Source organism: Amphibalanus amphitrite, unplaced genomic scaffold (genome assembly GCF_019059575.1).
Source record: "Amphibalanus amphitrite isolate SeventyFive unplaced genomic scaffold, NRLGWU_Aamphi_draft 000762F_arrow, whole genome shotgun sequence".
Classification (NCBI taxonomy): Eukaryota; Metazoa; Arthropoda; class Thecostraca; order Balanomorpha; family Balanidae; genus Amphibalanus; species Amphibalanus amphitrite.
Window position 1 is genome coordinate 269,947 of NW_024882256.1, and position 25,348 is coordinate 295,294.

General features: G+C 54.2%; 1 protein-coding gene across 17 annotated transcripts in view; it reads left to right on the forward strand.

The window, feature by feature from the left end:
• Positions 1-23,062, forward strand: part of LOC122365767 — a 30,190-nt gene extending 7,128 nt beyond the window's left edge. For 3 of the 17 annotated variants that reach the window (XM_043337261.1, XM_043337259.1, XM_043337266.1), the window contains exons 2-10: positions 3,024-3,153; positions 7,236-7,368; positions 8,884-8,995; positions 9,950-10,119; positions 12,126-12,291; positions 16,075-16,113; positions 18,244-18,391; positions 19,756-19,908; positions 21,392-23,062. In XM_043337261.1, coding sequence (XP_043193196.1) covers positions 3,024-3,153; positions 7,236-7,368; positions 8,884-8,995; positions 9,950-10,119; positions 12,126-12,291; positions 16,075-16,113; positions 18,244-18,391; positions 19,756-19,908; positions 21,392-21,523 — 1,183 coding nt within the window. In that variant the 3' untranslated portion in view covers positions 21,524-23,062. Of the gene's footprint in view, positions 1-2,105; positions 2,307-3,020; positions 3,154-7,235; positions 7,369-8,883; positions 8,996-9,949; positions 10,120-12,125; positions 12,292-16,074; positions 16,114-18,243; positions 18,392-19,755; positions 19,909-21,391 lie in introns of those variants that run through there. The other 14 variants (XM_043337260.1, XM_043337258.1, XM_043337269.1 and 11 more) reach the window with 9 other exon arrangements.
• Positions 23,063-25,348: the final 2,286 nt, after the last annotated feature.

The window sequence follows — 25,348 nt, forward strand, 5'->3', positions numbered from 1 at the left end:
GATATAAGACTATCTCAAGCATATGGAGTCGCGTCTTCATAAATACTCCTTGCGAGGTTTGTTGCTCCACTACGTTTTTGGCCTTGAGTGACGTCACACTAAGGTCATCGGAGTTTTTTTTTTGTCAATAACTCGCACCTAATCCGAGTTAGCGAGCCAGGAAAGCCACCACTGGACTCGGGAAGACCTGCCAAATCCAATGATGATATGCTGCAGATGGCCTTCCCCGACCAACTCCGTGACCAGACTCAGAGGCGGATCCAGCTCAGAGTTGGGGGGGGGGGGCAAACCATAACAATTTATCGATTCTTTCCATGCATCGTCCATAGGCGTAGTGTTAAAATCATGCCGTTTGGGGGGGGGTGGGGCAAATGCCCATTTTGCCCCTCCCCTGGATCCGCCACTGACCAGACTGACTTTGGCCTGACCTGGAACTGAGATCAACACTGTTACTGGACCTCACCCAAACTAAAAACATAGCATTCGACGCGCCTGGCCATTACTAACACGATGGTGTTAAAATTGTGTTTTTTTAACATTTTTGGCCAAGATATTAGTTAAAAACCAATCCCTACCTCAAGACACTTGACCTGACCTCAGAAGTCCCCGGACCCCGGTTGACATTAGACCTTAAGATCTACATAACGTGCCAGTCGTCGCGTCTCGTAACGGCGAATAGACTCTTTTTCCGCCGGCGAGGCTATAGCAATAATTCTGACTAAGATGGGATCTTCGTCAATAAATGAGAATTGGCAGCAATTGAACCTAATAAAACTGTTATTTTTTTGTCAACAATATAACAGGGTCGCCGACTTCTACATTTAATTTTTCGTCATCTGCATGGACTGATTGATATTCGTTTCCTTACATCCATTACATGAGTCGCATCACGTTTTATGTTTATGGTTAATGCGAGCTCTTCTGTGTGTGCTTGTCTCGCAAGTGCCGGCACCATCTGGCCCGAGAGAGCTGTAATCGGTGCCGAGCACCTGTGCTGTGCGATCACACGCGCCCCTCCCACCTGCCGCGCTCCGCTCCCAACAGCCGCTCCCGTCCGAGCTACTGTGCCCCTCCCAACAGCCGCGCCCCTCCCAACTGCCGCGCTCCGCTCCTCTCCTCTGCGCTCTCCTCTCCTCTCCTCTCCTCTCCTCCTCTCCTCTCCTCTCCTCTCCTCTCCTCTCCTCTCCTCTCCGCTCCTCTGCGCTCTCGGTGCCGGGCGCGGCCCCCACAGCTGCACGGGCCCATCGCGCGGCATATCACACTATACGAGTATAGCGGTATAAGGGGAGAGCGCAGTCGATCTCCACTGCCGGCGAAAATGTCGCGGCATCTGTCTCCACTGCAGTAACCAATAACCATGTTGGGTTCGGATGACGCCGTCCCTGTGATGATTTTGCTACCAGCGACTGATGTGGCTTCGTAGCCCCGGCTATGTGTCTGATAATGGGCAGAGGGTCAGCTGGACGGCGTTTGCAAGGCGCGAAAGGTCATCTGACACCCCCCTCCCTCAGCTCTTTAACCTGAAATTAATGCTTCTCAAAATATTTGCTGTTGCACCATTATTTTTTTTAACGTACCGCAAATTTTGCAGGAATTAGTGTGATCGGTTAGTTGCTCGCTTATTTATTTTGCAAACCATTCGTGTTTCAATCTTGCCACGAAAATAGTCTGCTTCGCTGTTGATTCAAAATATGAGGGGTACCTGAACCATAAACCTGCAGCAAGACTCAACCTTGGCTTCCGCTGTCCGATACCTGGGTCGGAATGGCATCCATGCGTGAGCATCATTTTGACGCACGATTTGATGCGCGCTGGGTGTTTTCAATGAGCAGTATGGAGTCTGCGGCTGTTCGGATGCGCGCCGCGCTGGATTTCGTCCAGGTCGTGTCGGAAATGGCTCACGTCTATTCCGATAGCGGCCAGCGGATGGACTGAGGCGGTTCGGTCGGGTGGAGACTGTAGAGTGTAGAGCAGGACGTCCTCCCTCCGCTCCGGTATCCGCCGTACCCGGGACCGTGGCCTGCAGTTGAGCGCAGCGCCTGTCAGGGGGCCGGCCCACTGCGCAGCGCCCCCTCCCCTCCCCGCGGCGCGGGCCGGGCCGGACCGGCCGGCCCGGGCCGGGCGCCTCGGTCGGTCGGTCCGCTGTGGCGCGCCAGTCGGCGCCGCCGTGTGGTGGGCGTGGGTCGGAGCACGGCACAGTGACACCAGCGCGGCCGCCGCCGAACAGTGACGCCGTGCCCTGCCGGGGTCACAGAGTAGCAGCGACCTTTCGCCAGCTGGGGAAGGGATTGTACGGCCATCATGAGGTAATTGGTAAACGTTGTGATTCCGGCAGGTAACTGTCATTAGTCATGTCATCAGCTGGTTAACTATAGTTCCGCTGTGTTCGCTCCATGTTCACATGGGAGGTGTGGTGTCTGATGCTAGCGGGCTGCTATTTGATGATGATGACATATGCTGAGAGCAATTTAGCGAAGCGCTCCCCAATGCCCATTGAACATTCGACTTCAATCTGCGAAGGATAATATGCAATTGTATAGTGCATACATATGTATATCGCCTCTATTTTTGTGTGTGTGTTTTGTCTCTCTACGGTTTTATGGTCTTCCTTCTCAGTATGTCTATCTAATTCTTAGTTTCCTCGTTTATCTTTTTCACGGTAGGTACCTATGTATGCATTACAGAACACCGCAAGTTCCATCTCAGGGACATCCTGCCGCTGCCGCGAACAGATTTAGGTCTGTTCCTGACTGACTTGTGTGACAAACTGGGGTCTCAGTGACATCCTGCCGCAATAGATTTAGGTCTGTTCCCAACTGACTTGTGTGACGAACTGGGGTCTCGGGGACATCCTGCCGCTGCCGCGAACAGATGCTTGTCTGAGAACTGGCGTCTCCCGGCGACTGACAGCCCCCCGCCGCCCCGACTGACATTGCCTTTCCCCCAGACTGACGCCGTCTCCCCCTCCCCTCCATCTGACACCCCTCTTCTGACAACCCCCCCCCCCCTCTGTGTGTCAGCAGTGAGAGGAAGAAGCGCGGCATGCCGCTCCACCAGGTCAGCATAGAGTCGCCGGGACCCACCATGAAGGGGTGCGTCTTCAACTTCGACGTGCCCATGCCGGAGGTGCCGCCCTCCGGCGCCCGGATCAGGGTGAGTCGCAGCGGCGCCCTCCGGAGCCCGGGTCAGGGTGAGGTGTGGCCGGCGCCTTCCGGAGTCCGAATCAGGGTGAGTCGAGTCCCAGCGGCAACCTCCGGAGCCTGGGTCAGGGTGAGGTGTGGGGCCGGCACCCTCCGGAGCCCGGGTCAGGGTGAGTCGAGTCCCAGCGGCGCCCTCCGGAGCCCGGGTCAGGGTGAGTCGAGTCCCAGCGGCGCCCTCCGGAGCCCGGGTCAGGGTGAGTCGAGTCTCAGCGGCGCCCTCCGGAGCCCGAATCAGGGTGAGTCTGAGCGGCGCCCTCCGGAGCCCGGGTCAGGGTGAGTCGAGTCCCAACGGCGCCCTCCGGAGCCCGGGTCAGGGTGAGTCGAGTCGCAGCGGCGCCCTCCGGAGCCCGGATCAGGGTGAGTCGCAGCGGCGCCCTCCGGAGCCCGGATCAGGGTGAGTCGAGTCCCAGCGGCGCCCTCGGGAGCCCGGATCAGGGTGGGTGAGTCCCAGCGTCGCCCTCCGGCGCCCGGATCAGGGTGAGTCTGAGCGGCGCCTGGCTGGGTGCCCTCGGGGCCCCTGTAGTGGCCCACACCCGAGCCGGAGGGTGTCACTCAACCAAGGCAGACATGTATTTTTGTTGAATTATGCGGCAGGCGTACATACATATGTAGGTGGTAGCTGCCACTGCTGAACGTCTTGCTGGCTTGGTTTTCACGCTTGACACGATATGCTCAGATGCTTAGTCTGGAGTTGGTAGGTCAGAATCAAATTGAAATTTGGAGTCACTACTGACTGAATACCGATGACGACCCATTAGTAGTGTTGAGTAGTGGACACTGGACAGCGGACACCCCTGCTCCTGTGGTTGCTGATTTAACCCGCGCACCGACGGGGGGGGGGGGGGGCGGATATCCGCCCCCCTTGAGGTTTTTCGCGAATAGCGGGAAAACCGGAAATTTGGTATGACTATAACCTCATCAATTTTACACATGGTGTGCAAGTTTGAACTTCCTACCTTTTAAGGTCAGGTCACCAGGTCACTTTGAATGACCCAGCCTCAAGTCACTTTTTTGCAACTTTGTCACCGTGCCACAGCTACAGTAGATTTCGGAGGCCTTTGAAAGTCGCAGGATATTACTAGGTCATTAGTAGCTACAATTTGTATATCTCGGAATTTTGATATCGGTGACCTAAGGTCAGGTCAATTTCGCGACCTCCCCATTATAAGTCAATGGGGGAAAAATCAACTCCCTGTTTTTACCACTAAAACGGGTCGGAATGGCCCCATATACTTTACATGACTTCATATACGATCAACCTTCACTACCTTGAGGTCTGTTTTGCTGTTGGGCAGCTGTGAGGTCATGTGACGTCATCAAAGGTCACCAAAGGGTTTTGGCCAATAACTCCGTACAGGAACAAGATACAGACGCGTGGATGGTCTCATTGTGTTCAGCTCGTCAAGACGCATCGAATGATATACATGATGACCTCGAGGTCACGCGACCTGAGGTCAACCTTTGACCTTGACCTTTCGAGGTCAACATATATATCATTCGATGCGGATTGACGAGAGGATCACGATGATGCCCTTAGTGTGTTCCTATCTTGACTAATTCGAAAGTTATTCGAGAAAAACTCTCCATATCTAGCGCCGCCATTTTGACTTTTTCGACCCCTGTGACGTCATCTTTGACCTGACCTGAAAATGACCTTTGTAAAAATTGTAGATCTTGGCCGTGCGTATCCGATGCCGTTTACCGCTTGTCGCTATCTTGCTTCGTTCTCGAGATCTCAGGGGGGGGGGCGGTCATCCGCCCCCCCCCCGTCGGTGCGAAGTTGGCGCAGACCCCCGTCGGTGCGCGGGTTAACCTACGTATTTAACGGCTTATTTGATGACTGAATTTTCATTCATTAATATTGACTTATTTTGCGTAAAGCGCAAATAATAACAAGCGTCACACTAAGATGGATTTGATAAAATCCCAGAACTTTAAATTTTGTTTAACTCTGATCTGATCCATAATTCACAGCTCTGCAGGCAAACCTAATGAAAGGAATGAGCAGGGCTGTGAAAAGTGCATTGGGCAATGAGCGGGATGTTATGTGTTGCATCAGCCAGTGCGGCCGACATGAGCCGCCAATAAACACACGCTCGGCTTGCATCGAATTTACCGCCTCTTCTCAGTACTTTTGTGAACTGGATTTGCGTAATGTTATTTTTGCTTTTTATAGAAAACTGTCTCTTATTGAATCTTCCGTATCAATATTTTTGTTCGGTGCGGTCGTATCGTCTGCGGAGGTGTGGCAGGCGCAGCCCTCCGGCCAGTCAGCTCCGGGTATGCTGCGCAGACGCCGCGAGCCGACGGACGCCGCACCGGCCCGGCCCGGTCCGTCCCGGTCCGCCGGCGGCCGGGCGATGTGGCCTGCACTGTGCACTGTGCACTGTGCACGTGTCGCCCACTCGCGAGATGCACCGACCATGGCGCAAATCAAGGTCACACGGCGGCAGACGCTCCCTCGCTGAGCCTCCCTCCCTGTGACGACGGACACAGCGGACACAGCGCACACAGCGGGCACAGCGTACACTGACAGACACAGGGGACACAACGGGTACAGGGGACACAACGGATACAGCGGACACGGGGGACGCGGACGGTGGACGGTGGATTGTGGACGGACGGTGGACGGTTGATTATGGACGGACGGTGGACGGTTGCTTGTGGACGGCGGACGTATGACAGGACGACTCTCTCGGCCGCTATGGCAGTAGCTGAAGCTGGAGCCGGGCTTCCGGCGCCCGCAGCCTGCCGTGCCCGGAGCTGGGCTTCCGGCGCCCGCAGCTTGACGTGCCCGGAGCTGGGCTTCCGGCGCCCGCAGCTTGCCGCGCCCGGAGCTGGGCTTCCGGCGCCCGCAGGCCGCAGCCTACCGCTCCCGGAGCTGGGCTTCCGGCGCCCGCAGCTTGCCGTGCCCGCTCGCCGGCCGCTGTCGCCGGGCGGCCTGTGCACTCCGTGGCGTGACGTCATCAGATTGGCTGTGGACCGTGTACCGCCGGCGTCGGGCGTCGACTGCAGCGTGGGAGCGGCTCAGGCTGGGTTCGCTGTCAGGAGAGGTGCGCAGGGCACGGCGGCAATGGATGGCGGCCCACAGGCGACAACTGGCCGGTGGACTGCGGCAACGGCGGGCGGACGGCAGAGTATCCCTCCGACCCCACCCACGGGGCGATATAACGGCTGCAGGGTGGGCTGTGTGTGTACCTATACTGCCCACTGCGGGCGGGGCCGGGCTCAGACCCGACGGGACGCGATGACGGCGACCTGGGCAAACTGTCGATATAGTTAGCTGTCGCCGAGCTGGACTTTGGTCTAAACAGGATTCATATACGCTGCAGCTAGAATAGGTATGCTTCCTTGCTTCTTCCCTTGCTTATTCGAACTCCAGGTGCCCTGGGTGGTGCTAAGGCCCCTGTCACACATCAACTGCTGCAGCCTCACCCTATTTATGAGAGCGAGGCGTTCCTTCTGCGAATATAGGAGGAGGTGGTGTCAGTCCCGGCGCCATGGCCGGCGTCTTTGGAGGCGGGCCAGAGAGGTCGTTTGGCAGTGGGCGCCGTGCGTCCGTCGGTGTCTCTGACATGAGCCCGCGGTCATGACGCTCGGGCCCAGCTTCAGCCATGCTAACTCAACTCGGTCACCGACAGAGGCGGCCGCTGACCTCCGTCCGCAAACGGCTGTCTCGCCAGTCACTGGTCTCATGGACTCTCGCCCCGCAAACATTTTACCATGCGTAGATTCCAACATCCACATATTATATTTTCAACTTGTTCAAAATTATTGTTAATCAGAGCAAAATGATCTCAGCAGTAGACGCACTGAAGTTCATAGCGCGCTGGCTGCTGAGTTTTCCATCCGGTCCCTTCTCAGGTGCACAGGTGTATACGCGCAGTTGTGCACTACAGTGGCGAGTTTTCCCTCCGGTCAGTTACCGAACGCTTGCCACCGTGCTGAGTTTCTTTTTCCGGTGTTTTCCCCCAGGTGATGTGTGCCGGCGTGTGCTACCGTGCTGAGTTTCTTTTCCCTGTGCTTTGCCCGCAGGTGATGTGTGCCGGCGTGTGCTACCGCTCGAAGCGCTCCATGTCGATCAACAGCGGCGCATCGCTTTCCTCGATCGGCTCCGACCACTCGAGCTGCAGCAACAAGGGCGTGCGCGACACGTCGCTGTTCCCCGGTGGGTGTGCGCGACACTATACTGTTCCCCGGTGGGTGTGCGCGACACGTCGCTGTTCCCCGGTGGGTGTGCGCGACACGTCGCTGTTCCCCGGTGGGTGTGTGCGACACGTCACTGTTCCCCGGTGGGTGTGCGCGACACGTCGCTGTTCCCCGGTGGGTGTGCGCGACACGTCGCTGTTCCCCGTTGGGTGTGCGCGACACGTCACTGTTCCCCGGTGGGTGTGCGCGACACGTCACTGTTCCCCGGTGGGTGTGCGCAACACGTCACTGTTTCCCGGTGGGTGTGTGCGACACGTCACTGTTCCCCGGTGGGTGTGCGCGACACTATACTGTTCCCCGGTGGGTGTACACGTCGCTGTTCCCCGGTGGGTGTGCGCGACACGTCGCTGTTCCCCGGTGGGTGTGCGCGACACGTCACTGTTCCCCGGTGGGTGTCTGGGGACACGTCACTGTTCCCCGGTGGGTGTGCGCGACACGTCGCTGTTCCCCGGTGGGTGTGCGCGACACGTCGCTGTTCCCCGGTGGGTGTGCGCGACACGTCGCTGTTCCCCGGTGGGTGTGCGCGACACGTCGCTGTTCCCCGGTGGGTGTGCGCGACACGTCACTGTTCCCCGGTGGGTGTGTGCGACACGTCACTGTTCCCCGGTGGGTGTGCGCGACACTATACTGTTCCCCGGTGGGTGTCTGGGGACACGTCTCTGTTGATTGTTCCCGGTGGGTGCCTGGAACTGGAAGTGACGCTGGGAAGCCACGTTTGAATCAGAAGTATCAAAATCTGTTTCTCGTGAATCGGATCAGCCGTTAACAATGACGAGCTCAGGTGCTATAGGACACCGGGCGCCTGCATTTTATCATGTCTGGGATGTTACTAGCTCTTACCAATATGTCCACTCACCCCGTCTGGGACGTCCCTGACCAGTGGCGGTGTGGCGCTGCGGGGCGTTGACCGTTGGCCGGGTCACTGGGAACGTGCTGAGTCCCTGGCACAGTAAACTATGTAAACGCGTTACGTTACACACACGTCTGGCCATTGCTCAGTTTCCGGCGTAATTTTAGTAAATGTCTTCTCCCCTCGACCTTCTGGCGATTAATGTGCCGAATCGGGCCGCGCTGGACTATTGCTGTTGGCTCACGTCCTACAACTTGTTTGACCTAAGATTTAGGCAGCCACCATCCATTTTAAAACAACTTAACAATGATAAACCCAAATACGAAATACGATATATATGTAGACTTGTTTTTGACATTTGTACAGATAAGTGCAATACTTGTTATTGTAATGTTTGACTAGTTGACCTACAGTTTGACTAGTTGACCTGTAATATGCATGCGATGTATGTTGAACACTGAGATGCCAGTTTCCCTAGCTACCAGTCTTTTCTATAGGCCCTATCAGCTATGGTTATGTATTGGCAGGCGCTAGCTGCTAAAACGCGTGATAACAACCCTCTGAGACGACCTACGGATGATTGTGCGGCACGGCTCGGTAATGAACGCCGGCCTTGTGTTGCAGGTTTCGAGGTTGCCGGTCAGATTGAGAGCTTCGGTGAAAATGTGGATCCGAAATGTGGTCTGAAGGTCGGCGACAATGTCATTGTGTACCCGTACATAGGATGTCCCGAAGGGTGAGTGACAATGTGCATTTTTTTGCAGTTATTTGCTGTTTATCACCAATGAAAAAAATACTTATATAACCTTGATAACTTAACGGCTTTATTCATTCACCACGCCGTTCTAAGAAATGTCTAGGATGACTATGAGATGACCGTGAAGGCTGTGTTTCTGATAACAAAGCGAGCACGTTTCTCGGCGAAACGCTGCTCTGATGGGTCTGTACCTGGGTGAGCTCCCTCCCAAGGCGAGGGTGACAGAGGCCCTCTGACTGCCCTCTATCTGTCCCTCTGACTGTCCCTCTGTCTGTCCCTCTGTCTGTCCCTCTGTCTGTCCCTCTGTCTGTCCCTCTGACTGTCCTCTGTCTGTCCCTCTGACGGTCCTCTGTCTGTCCCTCTGACGGTCCTCTGTCTGTCCCTCTGACGGTCCTCTGTCTGTCCCTCTGACGGTCCTCTGACTGCCCTCTGACGGTCCTCTGTCTGTCCCTCTGACTGTCCCTCTGTCTGTCCCTCTGACGGTCCTCTGACGGTCATCTGACTGTCCTCTGACTGTCCCTCTGACGGTCCTCTGACGGTCCTCTGACTATCCTCTGACGGTCCTCTGACGGTCCTCTGACTATCCTCTGACGGTCCTCTGACGGTCCTCTGACGGTCCCTCTGACGGTCCTCTGTCTGCCCTCTGTCTGTCCTCTGACTGTCCCTCTGACTGTCCTCTGACTGTCCCTCTGACTGTCCCTCTGACTGCCCTCTGTCTGTCCTCTGACTGTCCCTCTGACTGTCCTCTGACTGTCCCTCTGACTGTCCCTCTGTCTGTCCCTCTGTCTGTCCCTCTGACTGTCCCTCTGTCTGTCCCTCTGACTGTCCCTCTGACGGTCCCTCTGTCTGTCCTCTGTCTGTCCTCTGTCTGTCCCTCTGACAGTCCTCTGACGGTCCTCTGACGCCCCCCCCCCCGCCGCCGACTCCCGACAGGTACGCCGAGTACGTGGCCGTCGAGGACGTCCAGTACCTGGTCAAGGTGCCGGACGAGGTACCCATGCCGGTGGCCTCCATGCTGCCCAGCGGCGGCCTGTGGGCCATGAACTCTGTGTTCACCGCCAGACAATACGTCGAGAAGCTGCTGAAAGAGCGCGGCGACAAAGGTAACTACACACAGAGCTGTAGCTGTCTGCTCTCATCCTGACGGCTCTGTCCTTGAAAGCTGTGGGATATAGAAGTCTCTGGCTTTCTGGTTACATGAACTCATTCTCTAGTGTGCCGACGTGCGGTTAGTGTATCAATCCCGGTGAAGTCGTCGAGACGAGTGCTAAAAATCGCCTCCGTGAGGTATCTGTCCGATTATCGAGGAATGCAGCAGCGTAGCCATCGTGATATGCGATGGCTCGCAGTTCCTTCCTGGCGGCAGCTTATGTGGGTCTGTGCCACCTTTTCGAGGTCGTAGCCGTCACATTCTGGGATAGGCTTTTCCGTCTGATTTGCGGAGGGCACCGGGTGGTCAGTCGAGACGTCCTGTCTGGGCGGGCTGGGCTGGTTGCTGGTTGGACTGCCAGGCCCACCTAACCCTGTCTCCCGGCCCGATGTGCCAGAGAGGTCATGGCGAGCCACAAATAGGTGGCCGGCGCGAGACCCTGCCGGCCCTGCCACCCGGTGACAGGGCGCCCGCACGCCCCGTGACAGGCGAGCTAAATCAGGCCGGCGGCCGGCGCGACGGCCTGTCCTGGACCCTGCGCCGATCGGGGCCCAACGACAAGCCGGCCTCAGATGCTCAGTACTTATTTGACCTTTCCCGTTCGGTGGCGTTAGTTTAGTACACCAGTGGTATTGTGAGATTCGGCCTTTTAAACTTTAAACAAGTTCTACTGGTGCTGGTGGTTAAAATCCGATCTGAAAATATGGTCTGCACTATCCGAGCTGTCGTTTCCCGGCCACTGTCGAATCGTCTCTCACGGAGGGTGATAGAGGCGTGCTTCTGTCGCCAACACTGTGTCAGCTATGGCTGATTTCGGGAAGACACTGGCACGATTCGCTGTAGCGTTCTGTCGGGGTCTGGTTGAGTTTGGCTGATGCAGATTGGTATCCAGGGTGCTGATCGGTGGGGGACCGGAGGTCCCCACCGATCAGCACCCCGATCAGCTCCTGTTCCCCCGGCGGGACCCGCAGGTCCGTCAGCTCCTGTTACCCCGGCGGGACCCGGAGGTCCGTCAGCTCCTGTTCCCCCGGCGGGACCCGGAGGTCCGTCAGCTCCTGTTCCCCCGGCGAGACCCGCAGGTCCGTCAGCTCCTGTTCCCCCGGCGGGACCCGCAGGTCCGTCAGCTCCTGTTCCCCCGGCGGGACCCGCAGGTCCGTCAGCTCCTGTTCCCCCGGCGGGACCCGGAGGTCAGTCAGCTCCTGTTCCCCCGGCGGGACCCAGAGGTCCGTCAGCTCCTGTTCCCCCGGCGGGACCCGGAGGTCAGTCAGCTCCTGTTCCCCCGGCGGGACCCGGAGGTCCGTCAGCTCCTGTTCCCCCGGCGGGACCCGGAGGTCAGTCAGCTCCTGTTCCCCCGGCGGGACCCAGAGGTCCGTCAGCTCCTGTTTCATCCAACTTGTGGACCCGGAAGCCATTCAGTCACGTCAAGAACCGGCCGCTGTTGTGTGCGTGAGGTCCGGGTTATGGGTATAGGGCTCCCTCCCAAGCCACATGGTTTCCGGCTAGGCAGGCCGCTCCAGACCACCTGTTCCCTGGTTCAGCCCCACCGGCGGGCCGCCGCCTCGTCAGACAAGACAAGGACCTGTTCGTTACCCAGGACTCCTGAGTCATGTAGATACTAGGTACCCTCCACCTTGCAGGCTGTTCGCCGGTCCCTGTGTGACAAAGCTGACGTGCTAGGGTCGCCTTTAACAGTGTTTGTTTTTTCTTCCATTTTCATTACGTCGTTTCATTGTCAGGAGATTTTGTCCTCGACTGAGCATCGACTGAGCAGTTGGTGAGAGTAGCATCAGACCCTTCGGTCATCAGCCCGTTCTTTCCTGGACGGACGGGCCGGTGTCGCTGACCCCGCGCCCCACCTGCCATGTCGGCCGTCGCTGGGTGTAAATATGTGTGGGTGTTTATATGGTGTTTGTTTGTATGCTGTGTGTTTGTATATTGTGTTTGGTGCACCCTCGGCAGGCAAGGTGAACGTTCTGGTGGTGGGCACGGGCGGCCTGGCGCTCTGGGCGATCCGGATCGGGCGCCACTACTTCCCCGAGTGGACCGAGGGCCAGGCGGTGCGACTGACTGTGGCGGTGCTGCGTGACGAGGGCCTGCAGAGCATCACCGAGCAGGAGCACCAAAAGTGAGTGGGCGCCGCGACCCGCTGCACCGGCGGCCCCACTGACCTGACACCACCGTCCCCGACAGCTGCTCTAACCGTATATACTGACTGACGGCTGGCCAAAGTCGGGAGTCGCACTGACCTGCGCTGAACCGACCCGCGTTCTACACACCGAGGGCCGAGGGGCCTAGTGGGGCTGGTACGAACCCCTCGTCATTTCGCAAATGATTTAGATGGGGCTTCGTGGAAAAGAGAGGATGTCTGCCGTTACGAGGCGCAGCGACGGGTACCAAATTTTAAGCTTTAAGACCACTCACGGGCGTAGGAACGTCATGAAAAGTGGGTGGGCCACCCTGTCAAGGGGCCTCCTTTTCCAGGGGGCCTCCTATTTTCAGGGGCCTCCAACCTTTTCCTCGTCCTGCTGGCTGCTTTCAAGTATGACCTCCAAATCTAGCTTCTGAGATCGGGCAGATGTACCCAGGGGCGTAACCGCTTAAGCGAACAGTGCGGAAAGTCGGCACCATTTTTAAAACTTATTCCCCCTCCGATTTTTTTTTAGAATCTATTTGCCGCAAACGGCGCATGACCCCTGAAAACCCTTGTACAAATGTCTTCCTCGTTTCCCAGGTGCCCCCATTAGCTTCATAGGCGCCCTCTTTGGCATATAAGCGCCCTATGTATAGTCATCAGAGACATCCCTATATGTCCCACAGTCCCACAGTTGTCGCATACAATGTGCGCTTATCATAGGCGTCTATCTTTTATGGGCACTTGAAGGCGCCTCCCTTTGCCATGCCGGCGCCCTTGTTTCTTACGAATGCACCCCCGTCCCCCATGGCATTGATCATTGATCAATTGCAGTCGCAGACCTCTATTGCATGTGGACGCCCATATATATGTATGTAGGTAGGCCTCAGAGGCACCCCTCTTTCGCATTGAGGCGCCCGCTATGGGCTTCATAGGCGCCCCTCTATTGCACGTAGGTGCCCTACTGTCTCAGAACCGCTCCCCTTTGGCATGCAGACGCCCATCTTTCGACGGAGGAGCCGCTGTGGTTCTTAGAGACGGCATGTTGCTCCCAGACGCAGATGGGGCTCTCGGAGTCGACAGTGTGGGACCTTCAGTCGCTGACGGGTGCCCGCCAGATGTGGACCCTCGGAGACGCCGGTATGGGGCCCTCAGAGATGCCGGTATGTGGCTCTTAGAGACACCGGTGTGGAACCCCCAGATACTTCAGTGTGAAGTCCTTACAATTGCTGGTGTGGAGCTATGAATGCGCTGGCTTAAATCCCTCAGAGGCCGGTACATGGACATTAAAGCTCAGTGAGAGCTTGTGTGGTGCCTTCAGTGGCCTTGTGGAGCCGTTAGACATCAACATAGTGCTCTCAGGAGCCGGTGCAAGTCCTCAGAGTCACCGGTGTGGGGCCTTCAGAGCTCCGAGATACTGGTGTGGGGCCCTTAGAGGTGTCGGTGTGGGTCCTTCAGATGTACCTATAGAGCCTTGAGATGCACAGGTGTGGTGGCCCACAGAGGCGCCGGTGTGGGGTCCCCAGAGCCACCGATATAGGGCCCTAAGAGACACTAGTATGACCCTCAAAGGCGCCGCTGTGTGGCGCTCATAAACACTGGTGTGGAGCCATCACAGGCGGGTGGAGCCGTTAGAGGCCGGAAGGGGCCCTTAGATGCCTACAAGGAGCCTTCAGAAGCCGGCGTGGCACCCTTATGGGGATAAGCGTGTCTACTTAGGAGCCCTTGAGGTGCTCTCATGAGCTCTGTGGGGCCCTACCGAGCCGAAATATGGCCACGGCCAGTTGCCGCCGCATGGCTCTTCGGACTATCATTCTCAGGGGCCTCATCTGCCTAGTTTGAATAGAAGGGCCTCTCAGACAATCAGTCTCATGGGCCTCCTCTGGCTAGTATAAATAGAAGGGCCTGTTGTCTTCTGGTTAGTATAAATAGAATAGCCTCTCAGACCATTAATCTCAGGGGGCTCCTGTGGACAGTATAAATAAAAGGGCCTCTCAGACCATCAGTCTCGGGGGCCTCCCTAGAAAAGTGTAAATGTGGATAGAGGGCCCCCTCAGATTCATTAGGAGTGGACCTCTCTGACTATCAGTCTCAGGGGCCTCTTGTGGCCAGTATGAATATACCTAAGAGCCTCTCAGACCATCGGTCTCAGGGGCCTCTTCTGACTAGTTTGGATAGAGGGCCCTCCCAGACCACCGGTTTCAGGGGCCTCCAGTGGCCAGTTATGTGAACAGAAGGGCCTCACAGCCATCAGCCTCGGGGGCCTCTTCTGACTGGTGTGAATATGAGGGCCTCTTATACCATCAGTCTCAGGGGCCTCCTCTGCCTAGTGTGAATATAAGGGTTTCCCAGGCCATCAGTCTCAGGGGACTCTTCTGACTGGTGCCGGATTGAGGGACCTCCCAGACCGAAAGTTTTGGGGGTCTCAAGTGGCCAGTATGAATAGAAGGGCCTCTCAATCCATCAGTCTCATGGGCCTCTTCTGCCTGGTGTGATTATAAGGGCCTCTCAGGTCATCAGTCTCAGGGGCCTCCTCTGGCTACAGTGTAGATGGATAGGCCTACCAGACCATCAGTCTCAGGGGCCTCTTCTGACTATTGAGGATAGAGGGGCCTCCTCTGACTAGTGAGGGTAGGGGGCCTCGGCTAGACCGCCAGTGTCAGGGGCCTATTCTGACAAGTGTGGATGGAGGGGCCTCCCAGATCACCAGTCTCAGACCTCTGACTAGTGTGGATATTGGGGCCTCCTCAGATCCACTAGGGCCTCTCAGGCCATCAGTCTCAGGGGCTTCGACTGACAAGTATGAACAGAGGGCCTCCTTGGATCCATCACGGCCCCTTGGAGTCCGTGCGTGGGGATTCGTGGAACTTATTTCTACCGAGTTTGTTTATTCTGGAAGGTGACGACGTCCTCTCAAATCGAGACGAGGGGCCTCGAGTAAAAAGTGGGTGGGCCAAAACACATGGTTGGCCCCCCACCTCGAAAAGTGGGTGGGCACTTGCCCACCTGCCCCCCCCCCCCCTGTTCCTACGCCTATGACTAACCACCAGAGGTCAGGTATACCGGCTTTCAACTCGAGCTTTGAACCTTTTCGTACGCAGAAATTGCGAAAACCATCACGGGGCTATCACCAAGCCCCCCCCCCCCGTGGGGATGGATAAGTTTGTGTCAGAGGTCCATGATTCAACTTTTCTGGTTGTGCTGACTACTGTGTTGATCCGCCGGGATCCTGATGCAGGTTATAGCTGTCCCAGGTGTTCGATCGCTGAGTTGATGGTGTTCCCGGCGGCTGGCTGTGCTCTGTTCGGACGCTGGTTGCTGATGCTGTTTTCGGTTGTCCTGTGCTCTGTTCAGCCGCCCTTTATACTGATGGTGTTTTCGGCTGTGTTGTGTTCGGCCGCCCTTTGCTGATGCTGTTTTCGGCTGTGTTGTGTTCGACCGCCCGTTGATGATGCTGTTTTCGGTTGTCCTGTGCTCTGTTCGCGCCGCCCCTTGCTGATGGTGTTTTCGGCTGTGTTGTGTTCGGCCGCCCGTTGCTGATGCTGTTTTCGGTTGTCCTGTGCTCTGTTCGCGCCGCCCTATACTGATGGTGTTTTCGGCTGTGTTGTGTTCGGCCGCCCGTTGATGATGCTGTTTTCGGTTGTCCTGTGTTTTGTTCGGCCGCCCGTTGATGATGCTGTTTTCGGCTGTGTTGTGTTCGGCCGCCCGTTGATGATGCTGTTTTCGGCTGTGTTGTGTTCGGCCGCCCGTTGATGATGCTGTTTTCGGTTGTCACAGCGCCACCGACATGTCGGAGGAGCCCGGAATTCACGGCCGGTACGGCTGCAATGCGTTACCCCGCTGCGTTACCCCGCCGCGTTACCCCGCTGGGTTACCCTGCTGGGTTACCCCGCTGGGCTGGCCTCTAACAGCACCAGACCCACTAATCCGCGGAGGGCTCGATCGGTCGACCTCACTAACACACACCTAACGTCCAGCGTGTCTCCGGGATGCAGACTGTAGTTGCAGATAACGGATGGATGTCAATCATGGAGGCAGGGACGACATTTTTCCTTGTACATATATGCTTCATTCCTGGTAATTGGTGTACGTGTCGGTGTGACAGTTCCTGAATGTCATGCATAAAGTAGTGTCATTTGTAGTTATACGGCCTGACCGAAGTCCTTTGTTTTAACATTGAGTAGGCATTGTCCGTCCTTAGCTAACTCATGGCCCGTAGCTTTTCGGTGCTAACTTCCCTCGGGGCGTGTCTCCTTACCCGATTGTGGGACAGGCCGTCTCCGGCTTTGAAGGGCACGGTAAATGTTGTCATCTAAATTCTCCCGTTACCTATAATTGCGCGATCGGACGGCAGGGGTCGCAGTCTGCGCAACAAGCTCTGCTTAGCATGGGCTCCTGCTCTGTCAAACCGTCCATTCAAACATTCGAACTAAATTTATTAAAAACAATGTGAGGTTGGGCAACTTCTTAGTCTTCCCAAGAAATTCCCACCTATAAAATGTTAATTTTCGATTTGTGCTCAGTAAATACATGGAAATTGTGTCGACAAAATGTCTATACTTTGATGACGTCACTGGATGCAGCTGGTACTCCATGTCCTTACAATAGAACAATTGTAAGGACATTGAGTTAACGTGTCAACAAAACTGGGATGAGGGATCACTTTGTTTTTCAGTGTCACCGAGGTCAAAATCGAATAAGCGCTTCTGTCTATGTTAACTATAGGGGAGAGCGGGGAGAGTTGTATCATGTCCAAGTTGTATCTGGGCGAATTGTGCCAAACTTATCCAATGGATGGCGCTCGCGACACGACCAGCCGACGAGGTTTTCCGGGCGCCAACTTTCCCTGTTCTGTCTTGTGGCTGAGTGGACGCGTCTCGAGGTGAGAGCCGATTTTATGTTTTTTTAATGTCATTCTAAAAAATGAGTTGCAAGAAAATGTGTGTTTTGGGCATTTAGATGTGCACGAATTTGAAAGATCTCCGTAGCGGTGGTGAGGGTGGGTTCTAAGGCTGCGTGAGAGAAAACGGATTTCTCCAGCTGTCCGCTGTTTTTTGAGCAGGAGGATGTTTTTTCCAAGATGGCGGCGAAGTACATGTTGTATCAGAGCCGGGTGGGGTATGTTGTAACATGTATGTATGTATGTATGTATGTATGGGTATGTTGCTTTTCATCGCGAAAGCTAAGCCCTGGCTCGCGTTTGTAGGTAGCTAGTCAAGGCTCGTTCCATTTCGGCACAATGTGTTGGCTTCTTTGCTCTTAACGGGCCACTTTTGCGTCTAGTCTGTTGATGTTTCTTTCGGATTGCATTAACCTAAGTTTGGTCTAATAAAGTGAAGCCTTTGAGCATACCTACACATTGTATTAACCCCATTTAATGTTGTTGTTATGTTCAAAACCAGTAGCAAGCACACTCCCTGAAACGTGAAATAGTGATACAAATTACCCCACCATGTGATACAACTCACCCAAGCCATGGGGCAAGTTGTATTAAAAACATTGTTCTATTCGGGAGACCGTAGTAGAAAAACTGGTAGAGGTAGCGGAAAAGTTACTTTGCACAAAAAAGCAGAAGAATCAAGGAAGGGGATAGTATGGAAATAATGAGTTTATCACGGATAGTTACGAGGTTATGGGTCTCGGAGTAAAAACTGATACAACCCACCCCACTCTCCCCTACATGGTAGATAATGCAAGTTGCACAGGATGACATCATCACTGTTCTAATATTTAGTTCCAAAACGCACAGATGGAACTAATCGCTTGAAGGTTGACTTTTCCTCAACGCTTCTATTACTTCCCTGTCAAAAATGCGCTTTCGTGTTAAGTTTCACTATTTACGTTATCGGGGGGGGGGGGGGGGAGGGGTGTGTGTTCCGAGTTTCGCACGGGTGCCGGCTGGCGCCGCGTCCGAGCAGCGTTTGACCATCTCGCCGCCCCCGGCAGGGTGAACATCGTCCAGTGGAGCGAGGACTGCTACGAGACCCAGCTGATCGAGCGAACCATCAACGCCTGCGAGGGCAACGTCGACATCATCATCGACTTCGCTGCCAACCCGCGCTCCATGAACCGCTCCCTCAAGTGCCTATCCAAGGTGAGCTCCCTGAGCCGCTCCGTGAACCGCCCGGTGAACCACTCCATGAACCGCTCCATCAGGGCCTCGTTTCATAAAAGGAATTACTTACGGCGTTCCGTCAATTATGCCAGATTTGGCGTATTTGATGCCAATTCGGTTTCATAAAGCCGGAGACCGGAGTAATTCACGCCATCGAAAGTATGGAGCTTCATTTACGGCAAATGCTAGATTCCGGACCAATTGATGCCATTTGGGTTTCATAAAACGACGTAATTAACGCCAAATATTTTATCAAGCTCTTGATATCAGTGGTGTAAACTACGCACAAAAATGTTGCGTGATTTTGAATTAATGTGAAGATTCGAAGCTAATTTTTAATATATTTTATAATGTTGAGCCCGGTGAGGAAGAAAGAACAGCCAAAATGAGAAAAAGAAACTGCAAATCTTCTGTACCAGTCGCTTTTTGTGGCCACTATAGGAATTTTGTTTATTCGCCGCGCCGCGCCACTTTCGTAGTTAGGCACTTCTGCTTAGCTGGCTTTCTGCTGTTTTTAATATATTGTTTTAATAAAGGATGGTCATCAATATCAATTTTGTTTTTTTCATAAAATAATTTTTAAGATTTAAATTCAACATAATTGTTTTATAAATTCTCGTAAAAAATAAGTGTTGACATGAAATTGTAATTTGTAGGACGCTTGATAAATTACGGTAACTACGCAAATGTGCTTAGTTACGGAGGTGTAAACAATTCCAGTTGTGGCTTTGTGAAACGGATTTATTTGCGCTCCGTAGTTTGAAAGGGTGTGAATTACGGAAAAGTGTAAGTTACGGCAGAGCTTTATGAAACGAGGCCCAGGTGTCTATCCAAGGTGAGCTCCGTGAGCCGCTCCGTGAACCGTGAACCGCCCAGTGAACCGCTCCGTGAATCGCTCCATGAACTGTCCTCCCCGTGAACCGCTTCGTGAACTGCTTCCTCAGATGCCTGTCCAGCCATGAGAGCAGATCGCCCATCTAACCTGACATGATCTCATGAGTTGCGATCAGCTACAACCGTCCGTATGTTTGACTGCCGCCTATAAGCGTGTTGAATATCGTCTGTAAATGTGTTTTTGCGGCAGCAGGGTGGTGTGTAACTGTGTTTGTGTGGCGGCAGGGTGGTGTGTAACTGTGATTGTGCGGCGGCAGGGCGGTGTGTAACTGTGATTGTGCGACGGCAGGGCGGTGTGTCACTGTGTTTGTGTGGCGGCAGGGCGGTGTGTAACTGTGTTTGTGTGGCGGCAGGGTGGTGTGTAACTGTGTTTGTGCGGCGGCAGGGCGGTGTGTAACTGTGTTTGTGCGGCGGCAGGGCGGTGTGTAACTGTGTTTGTGCGGCGGCAGGGCGGTGTGATCGTGATCGGCGCCGAGACTGCCCAGCGCTACGTCAGCCGGTTCGAGAGCGTGGCGCAGGCCAGCGATCAGACCATCGTGCCCGTCGAGATGGGCTCCCTCGAGCAGCTGCACACACTCGTACATCTCATCGCCTCCAAAAAGGTAAATAACTAACGGCGCACCGACCCGGCAGACACCGCCAGGTGCTCATAATTAACCCGCGACCTGGTGGGGGGGGGGGGCTATTTTTTGCCCCACCCCCCTCCAGACTTTTCGCTATATCTCCAGAACTGCTGCGCCGATCGTCACCAAACTTTCAGTACCCTCCCGGACATCAATTTTACACATTGTGACCAAAAATTTTTCCAAAGGCTATGATAGGTTGGCCGGAAATGACGTCAGAGTGACGTCATGTTCTGCCGTTTTCGACCCAAAAAAGGGTTTCGCGGGAAGAGCTGTCAGGCCTATAGCTTTGCAAATACAGAAAAAATGATAAAACATAAAAGATGTAGAATCAACAGGGCTACAAAACTGCCATCTCGGATTTTTGAAATTTTTGGATTTTGACCCCCAAAAATCAAAAAGTAAATTTTTTGGATATAATAATCGAAAAATCCAAAAAGTTTTTTGAATTTCGCAAAAACCGGAATATATGTGATAGTCCTTACCGCCTTCCATCCACATACCAAATTTGAGATTGATACCTCTTTTTTTGGCGAAGTTATAGCGAAAAAACTGTTCAAAATTGATGACGTCAAATTTTCAAACTCAATTTTTAGCAATTATAGACCCCGTAGCGCAAAACAAAGACCACCATTAGACTCCCCGTGACGAGCGGCATCGAATCAATACCCATTTTATGCAAAACTATCAACTTTAAAATTTGACCTTTTTTGGCCTGACCTTGACCTGACCTTGACCTGAACTTCACCAGAAAGTGACCTAAGCCGTAGCTGATAGTCTTATAACCAACACCATTGAGTTGGAAATGAAAAATTGGCCATAAAACATGCATCACACAACCTTAGTAAAGTTGGGCTGACCCTTGGTGACCTGACCTGTGACCTGACCTGGTATTGTCAGTGACCTCTAATAGCAACATATCTACTAGGCAACTGACGCCCTATCGCTGATTCTCGACAAAATGCGTTTTCCTCGGTGTTATAGCGCATTTCCTAGAAGACCCGTGAACGGTGAAACATTTCATCTTTGACCTGACCTGTGACGTCATCGGTGACCCCGAGGTCAATGAAATTTGGTTTCCTTCGACAAATTTGACAGGCCTTTCGAACGCCGTTTGAATTTTGCGGATCCGTCCAGTAGTTTCGGAGATACGAGGGGGGGGGGCAAAAAATAGCCCCCCCCCCACCAGGTCGCGTTATAAACAGACCCCACCAGGGCGGTGGTTAATTGATGCTAGTAAATAATCTTATATTTTCATGCTTCGTTTACTTTTCATACATTATTTTGCTCGCGACTAAGCTTGTGTTTGTCTTTTGTGTATGACGTTTAAGCATCTTACGTGACTAATCATTACGGGGCTGCATCACCCCCTTGCCTGCCGAGCGTTTATTTCTACTGTCGTTACGGTACCACTGTCGTTACAGTACCACTGACGTTACGGTACCACTGTCTGCCCGGGCAGGTGGAGCCGCCCCCTTACAACCTGTTCCCGTCCGACAAGGCTGAGGAGGTCTTCATGAAGCTGGGCCGCGCCAAAATCCACGGCCGCGCCATCCTGCACTTTGACCCGATCCCGGACGCCCCGGAGACGTGAACTGCGCCGGAACACAGCGGAGACCCGCAGTTGTACGGCGGAGGCGCGGCGCCACCTGTGGACAGTTGTACGGCGGAGGCGCGGCGCCACCTGTGGACAGTGTCACGGCGGAGGTGCGGCGCCACCTGTGGACAGTTGCGCGGCGCCACCTGCGCAGTGTCCCGGCGGAGGCGCGGCGCTACCTGCGGACAGTTGTACGGCGCCACCTGCGGACAGTTGTACGGCGGAGGTGCGGCGCCACCTGTGGACAGTTGCGCGGCGCCACCTGTGGACAGTGTCCCGGCGGAGGCTCGGCGCCACCTGTGGACAGTGTCCCGGCGGAGCCGCGGCGCCACCTGTGGACAGTGTCCCGGCGGAGGCGCGGCGCCACCTGTGGACAGTTGTACGGCGGAGCCGCGGCGCCACCTGTGGGCAGTTGTACGGCGGAGGTGCGGCGCCGCCTGTGGACAGTTGTACGGCGCCACCTGTGGACAGTGTCCCGGCGGAGCCGCGGCGCCACCTGCGCAGTGTCACGGCGGAGGCTCGGCGCCACCTGCGCAGTGTCACGGCGGAGCCGCGGCGCCACCTGTGGGCAGTTGTACGGCGGAGGTGCGGCGCCGCCTGTGGACAGTTGTACGGCGCCACCTGTGGACAGTGTCCCGGCGGAGCCGCGGCGCCACCTGCGCAGTGTCACGGCGGAGGCTCGGCGCCACCTGCGCAGTGTCACGGCGGAGGCGCGGCGCCACCTGCACCCCGGCGCGGGCCGCTCAGCGGGACCGTGTGAGCGCCAGTGTTCAGCCTATGACCGAGTCGGAGGCTCCGCGGCCACCCCGCGCATGCAGGGTTTCCCGCAGGGACGGTGGTGTTCGCAATAATTTGTAGGAGCTGCTCGCCGGTGGTCGCCGGTGGTTGCCGGTCGCCGGTGGTCGCCGGTGGTCGCCGGTGGTCGCTGCTCGCCGGTGGCAGCGATCCGCACTGTGCGCCCGACTGTAGGAGCCGCAGAGGTGGACCGCCGATGGGTGGGTGGCAGGTGGACCGCCGATGGGTGGGTGGCCGGAGGACCGCCGTTCAGAGTGTACTGTGTAAGGCGCTCCGCCACTCCGCGAAGCCGAGCTGAGCTGATTCTGGTGCTGATGCCCTCGGGGCGGTGATAGCTGAGCAGTTGGCGCAAATGGGACCGCATGCGTGCGAGTGTATGACAGGAGAAAATGCGCTGTATTTTTGTTCGCGGAACAATGTGTCGTGGATTCCGACGAGCAGTTGGGACAACGTTAGCAGACTGTGCGTTATGTTTTGTCCGATCGTTCAAATATGCTCTTAAAAGCTTAATCATTAAGTGCCCTGGCTTTCGTAGGATTAGTTTTAGCGTTAAAGCTATGCGAGATGGATGAGGCAGTGGGCCCCAGTATAGCCGGGAGGGCTCTGTGAAATCCCAAACACACGCGCTGCCGGCCGCTGGGAAGACTGGACATTCGGTGTCCATATCTGCGGCATACCGTTGTAAATTGACTAAGTGTACGAGTATAGGAGCGTGTCCAATACATGCAGACGACAATCGAACTGTTTGCCTCCGTTATTTGAATGTGCGCACGCAGCCCGGGTGTTGCACGCAAAAAGTGCAAAACAGCATATCAAAACTTTGGAACCTCAAACTACTGACATCTCATCTTAGGCTCAACGTTAACCCGCGCCCCACTGGGGTCTGCGTATAACACGCCCTACTGGGGGGGGGGGGGGCTATTCATAGCCCCCTCCTAACTCCGAAACTACTGGGCCGATCGTCAAAATTCAAACGGCGTCTGATAGCCCCGGAAAAACTGTCGAACGGAATCTAATTTCATTGACCTCGAGGTCACCGATGACGTCACAGGTCAGGTCAAAGTAAAAATTATTAGCATTTTGGCTTGTTCACGTTTTGGGCTCTGCCTCTGGCCGCCGTCTTACAAGTCAGATCAGGCTCATTTTTGGTTCACACACTCGTGAACAGATACCTAGATACCCTGAGGGTACCAAACTTGTACTTTGATTTTCAGGTCAAGGTCAGGTCATCACAGGTCACGAAAATATGATATCATGCGTCGGTCACGTGGCACATGTTTTATGGTCCATTTAGGCCAAAGATTTCGAATTTGATGTCGTCTGTGTCATTCGAGGTCATTTTGAGTCGAATTTAGCTTAGGTCAGGTCACTTTCAGGTCAAAAAAGGTCAAATTTTGAAGCTATAATTTTTCAACAGAAAAGGTGTCTATTGGATGCAGTTTGAGCTCAGGAACACGATGGTGCTATTTATATTGGCGTACGATGTCAAATACGTGGTGAAAAATTGATTTATTTGAAAAATTAATAATTGTGAACTTTTTGCAATAATGCGTATAACTTGGCCATTTTTGAAGATATTTAGCTAAAACTTGCTAGAGTTAGTCATAATAACGCGTTCTATCACATATATTCCGGTTTTTTTTTCTCGAAAAGTCAAAAACTTTTTGAAAAAAAAAATGTAAAAATAAAAAATTTGAATTTTATTATATAAAATTTTCAAAATTTTCAAAATTTCGAAAATCCGAGATAGCAGTTTGATAGCGCAGTCTATTCTGAGTCTTCTCATGCAAAGAAATTGGATCTAGCTTAAAAACTGAGCCCTTGGGAGCGATTGCGTTGGTTCAATGTTTTGCGTCGAAATCGGCCGAACATGACGTCACTCTGACGTCATTTCCAGCCGACCTATGGTAGCTACGAAGTTCAAATTTTGACGCAAGGTGTCAAATTGATGCAGCCGAAGGTACTGAAAGTTTGGCGTCGATACGTCAAGCGATTTGGAAGTTTTTGCAGAAAAACGGGAGGGGAGGCTATAAATAGCCCCCCCCCCCCCAGTGGGGCGCGGGTTAACCCACGCCGTGCTGGTGGTCGTTTTCCGTGTCGTGCTGGGGGCCAGTGGGGAGGGCGTTTTCTCGCCCCCTCTCCCCGTCTAAATATATGCATATATCATAGACCACTATATACCTGGGCCTCGTTTCATAAAGCTCTGCCGTAACTTACACCTTTCCGTAATTCACACCCTTTCAAACTACGGAAGGCAATAAAGCCGTTTCACAAAGCCACAACTGGAATTGTTTACACCTCCGTAACTAAGCACATTTGCGTAGTTGCCGTAATTTATCAAGCGTCCTACAAATTACAATTTCATGTCAACACTGATTTTTTACGAGAAATTATAAAACAATTATGTTTAATTTAAAGGTAGTGTGCCACCTTTGAAAGATTTTCCATTTTATTTTTCCTAGGATAAGAAGCTTCTGTTTTGACCTAATATCGCAAAAAAATCAAAAATGGGCCTGGAATAGTGCCTTTTTCGCCTAAAAGCTTATCGGTTTTTCGATATGTATAACAATTGTAGTGGGCTGAGCTGCAAACAGTCGTCGGCAACAATCGCGAATGCGGCGCACATGTGACAATAAGCAAAGGTCATTATAGAGTTCTGACGTACGGGAATGAGTTATCAGCTGTCTAATCGTAGACAACACAATGTCGAACCTTAAACTGTAAGCCTGTATTGGTATTGTTTCTTTTATTTGGCTGTCGAACATTATTTATGGTTTGAAATATGATTTTATGTAAAATAATTGATATGAAAAAGCCGTCTCTTAAGTTATGATCCCATTTCACCACACGCAAGTGGCAAAAATGACAATGATCAGCTGACGCATTTTTCTTGGCCGAAGTCAGAGCGCGCGGCCCGACGCACCACCACCGCACCACAAAGTATGAGCAGAAGCCGCGCCCAAAGCCAGGGCCCCGGTAACGTGAGGTAGCCGAGTCGGGGCAGCGTGCGCTGACCCAAGCCGGGGC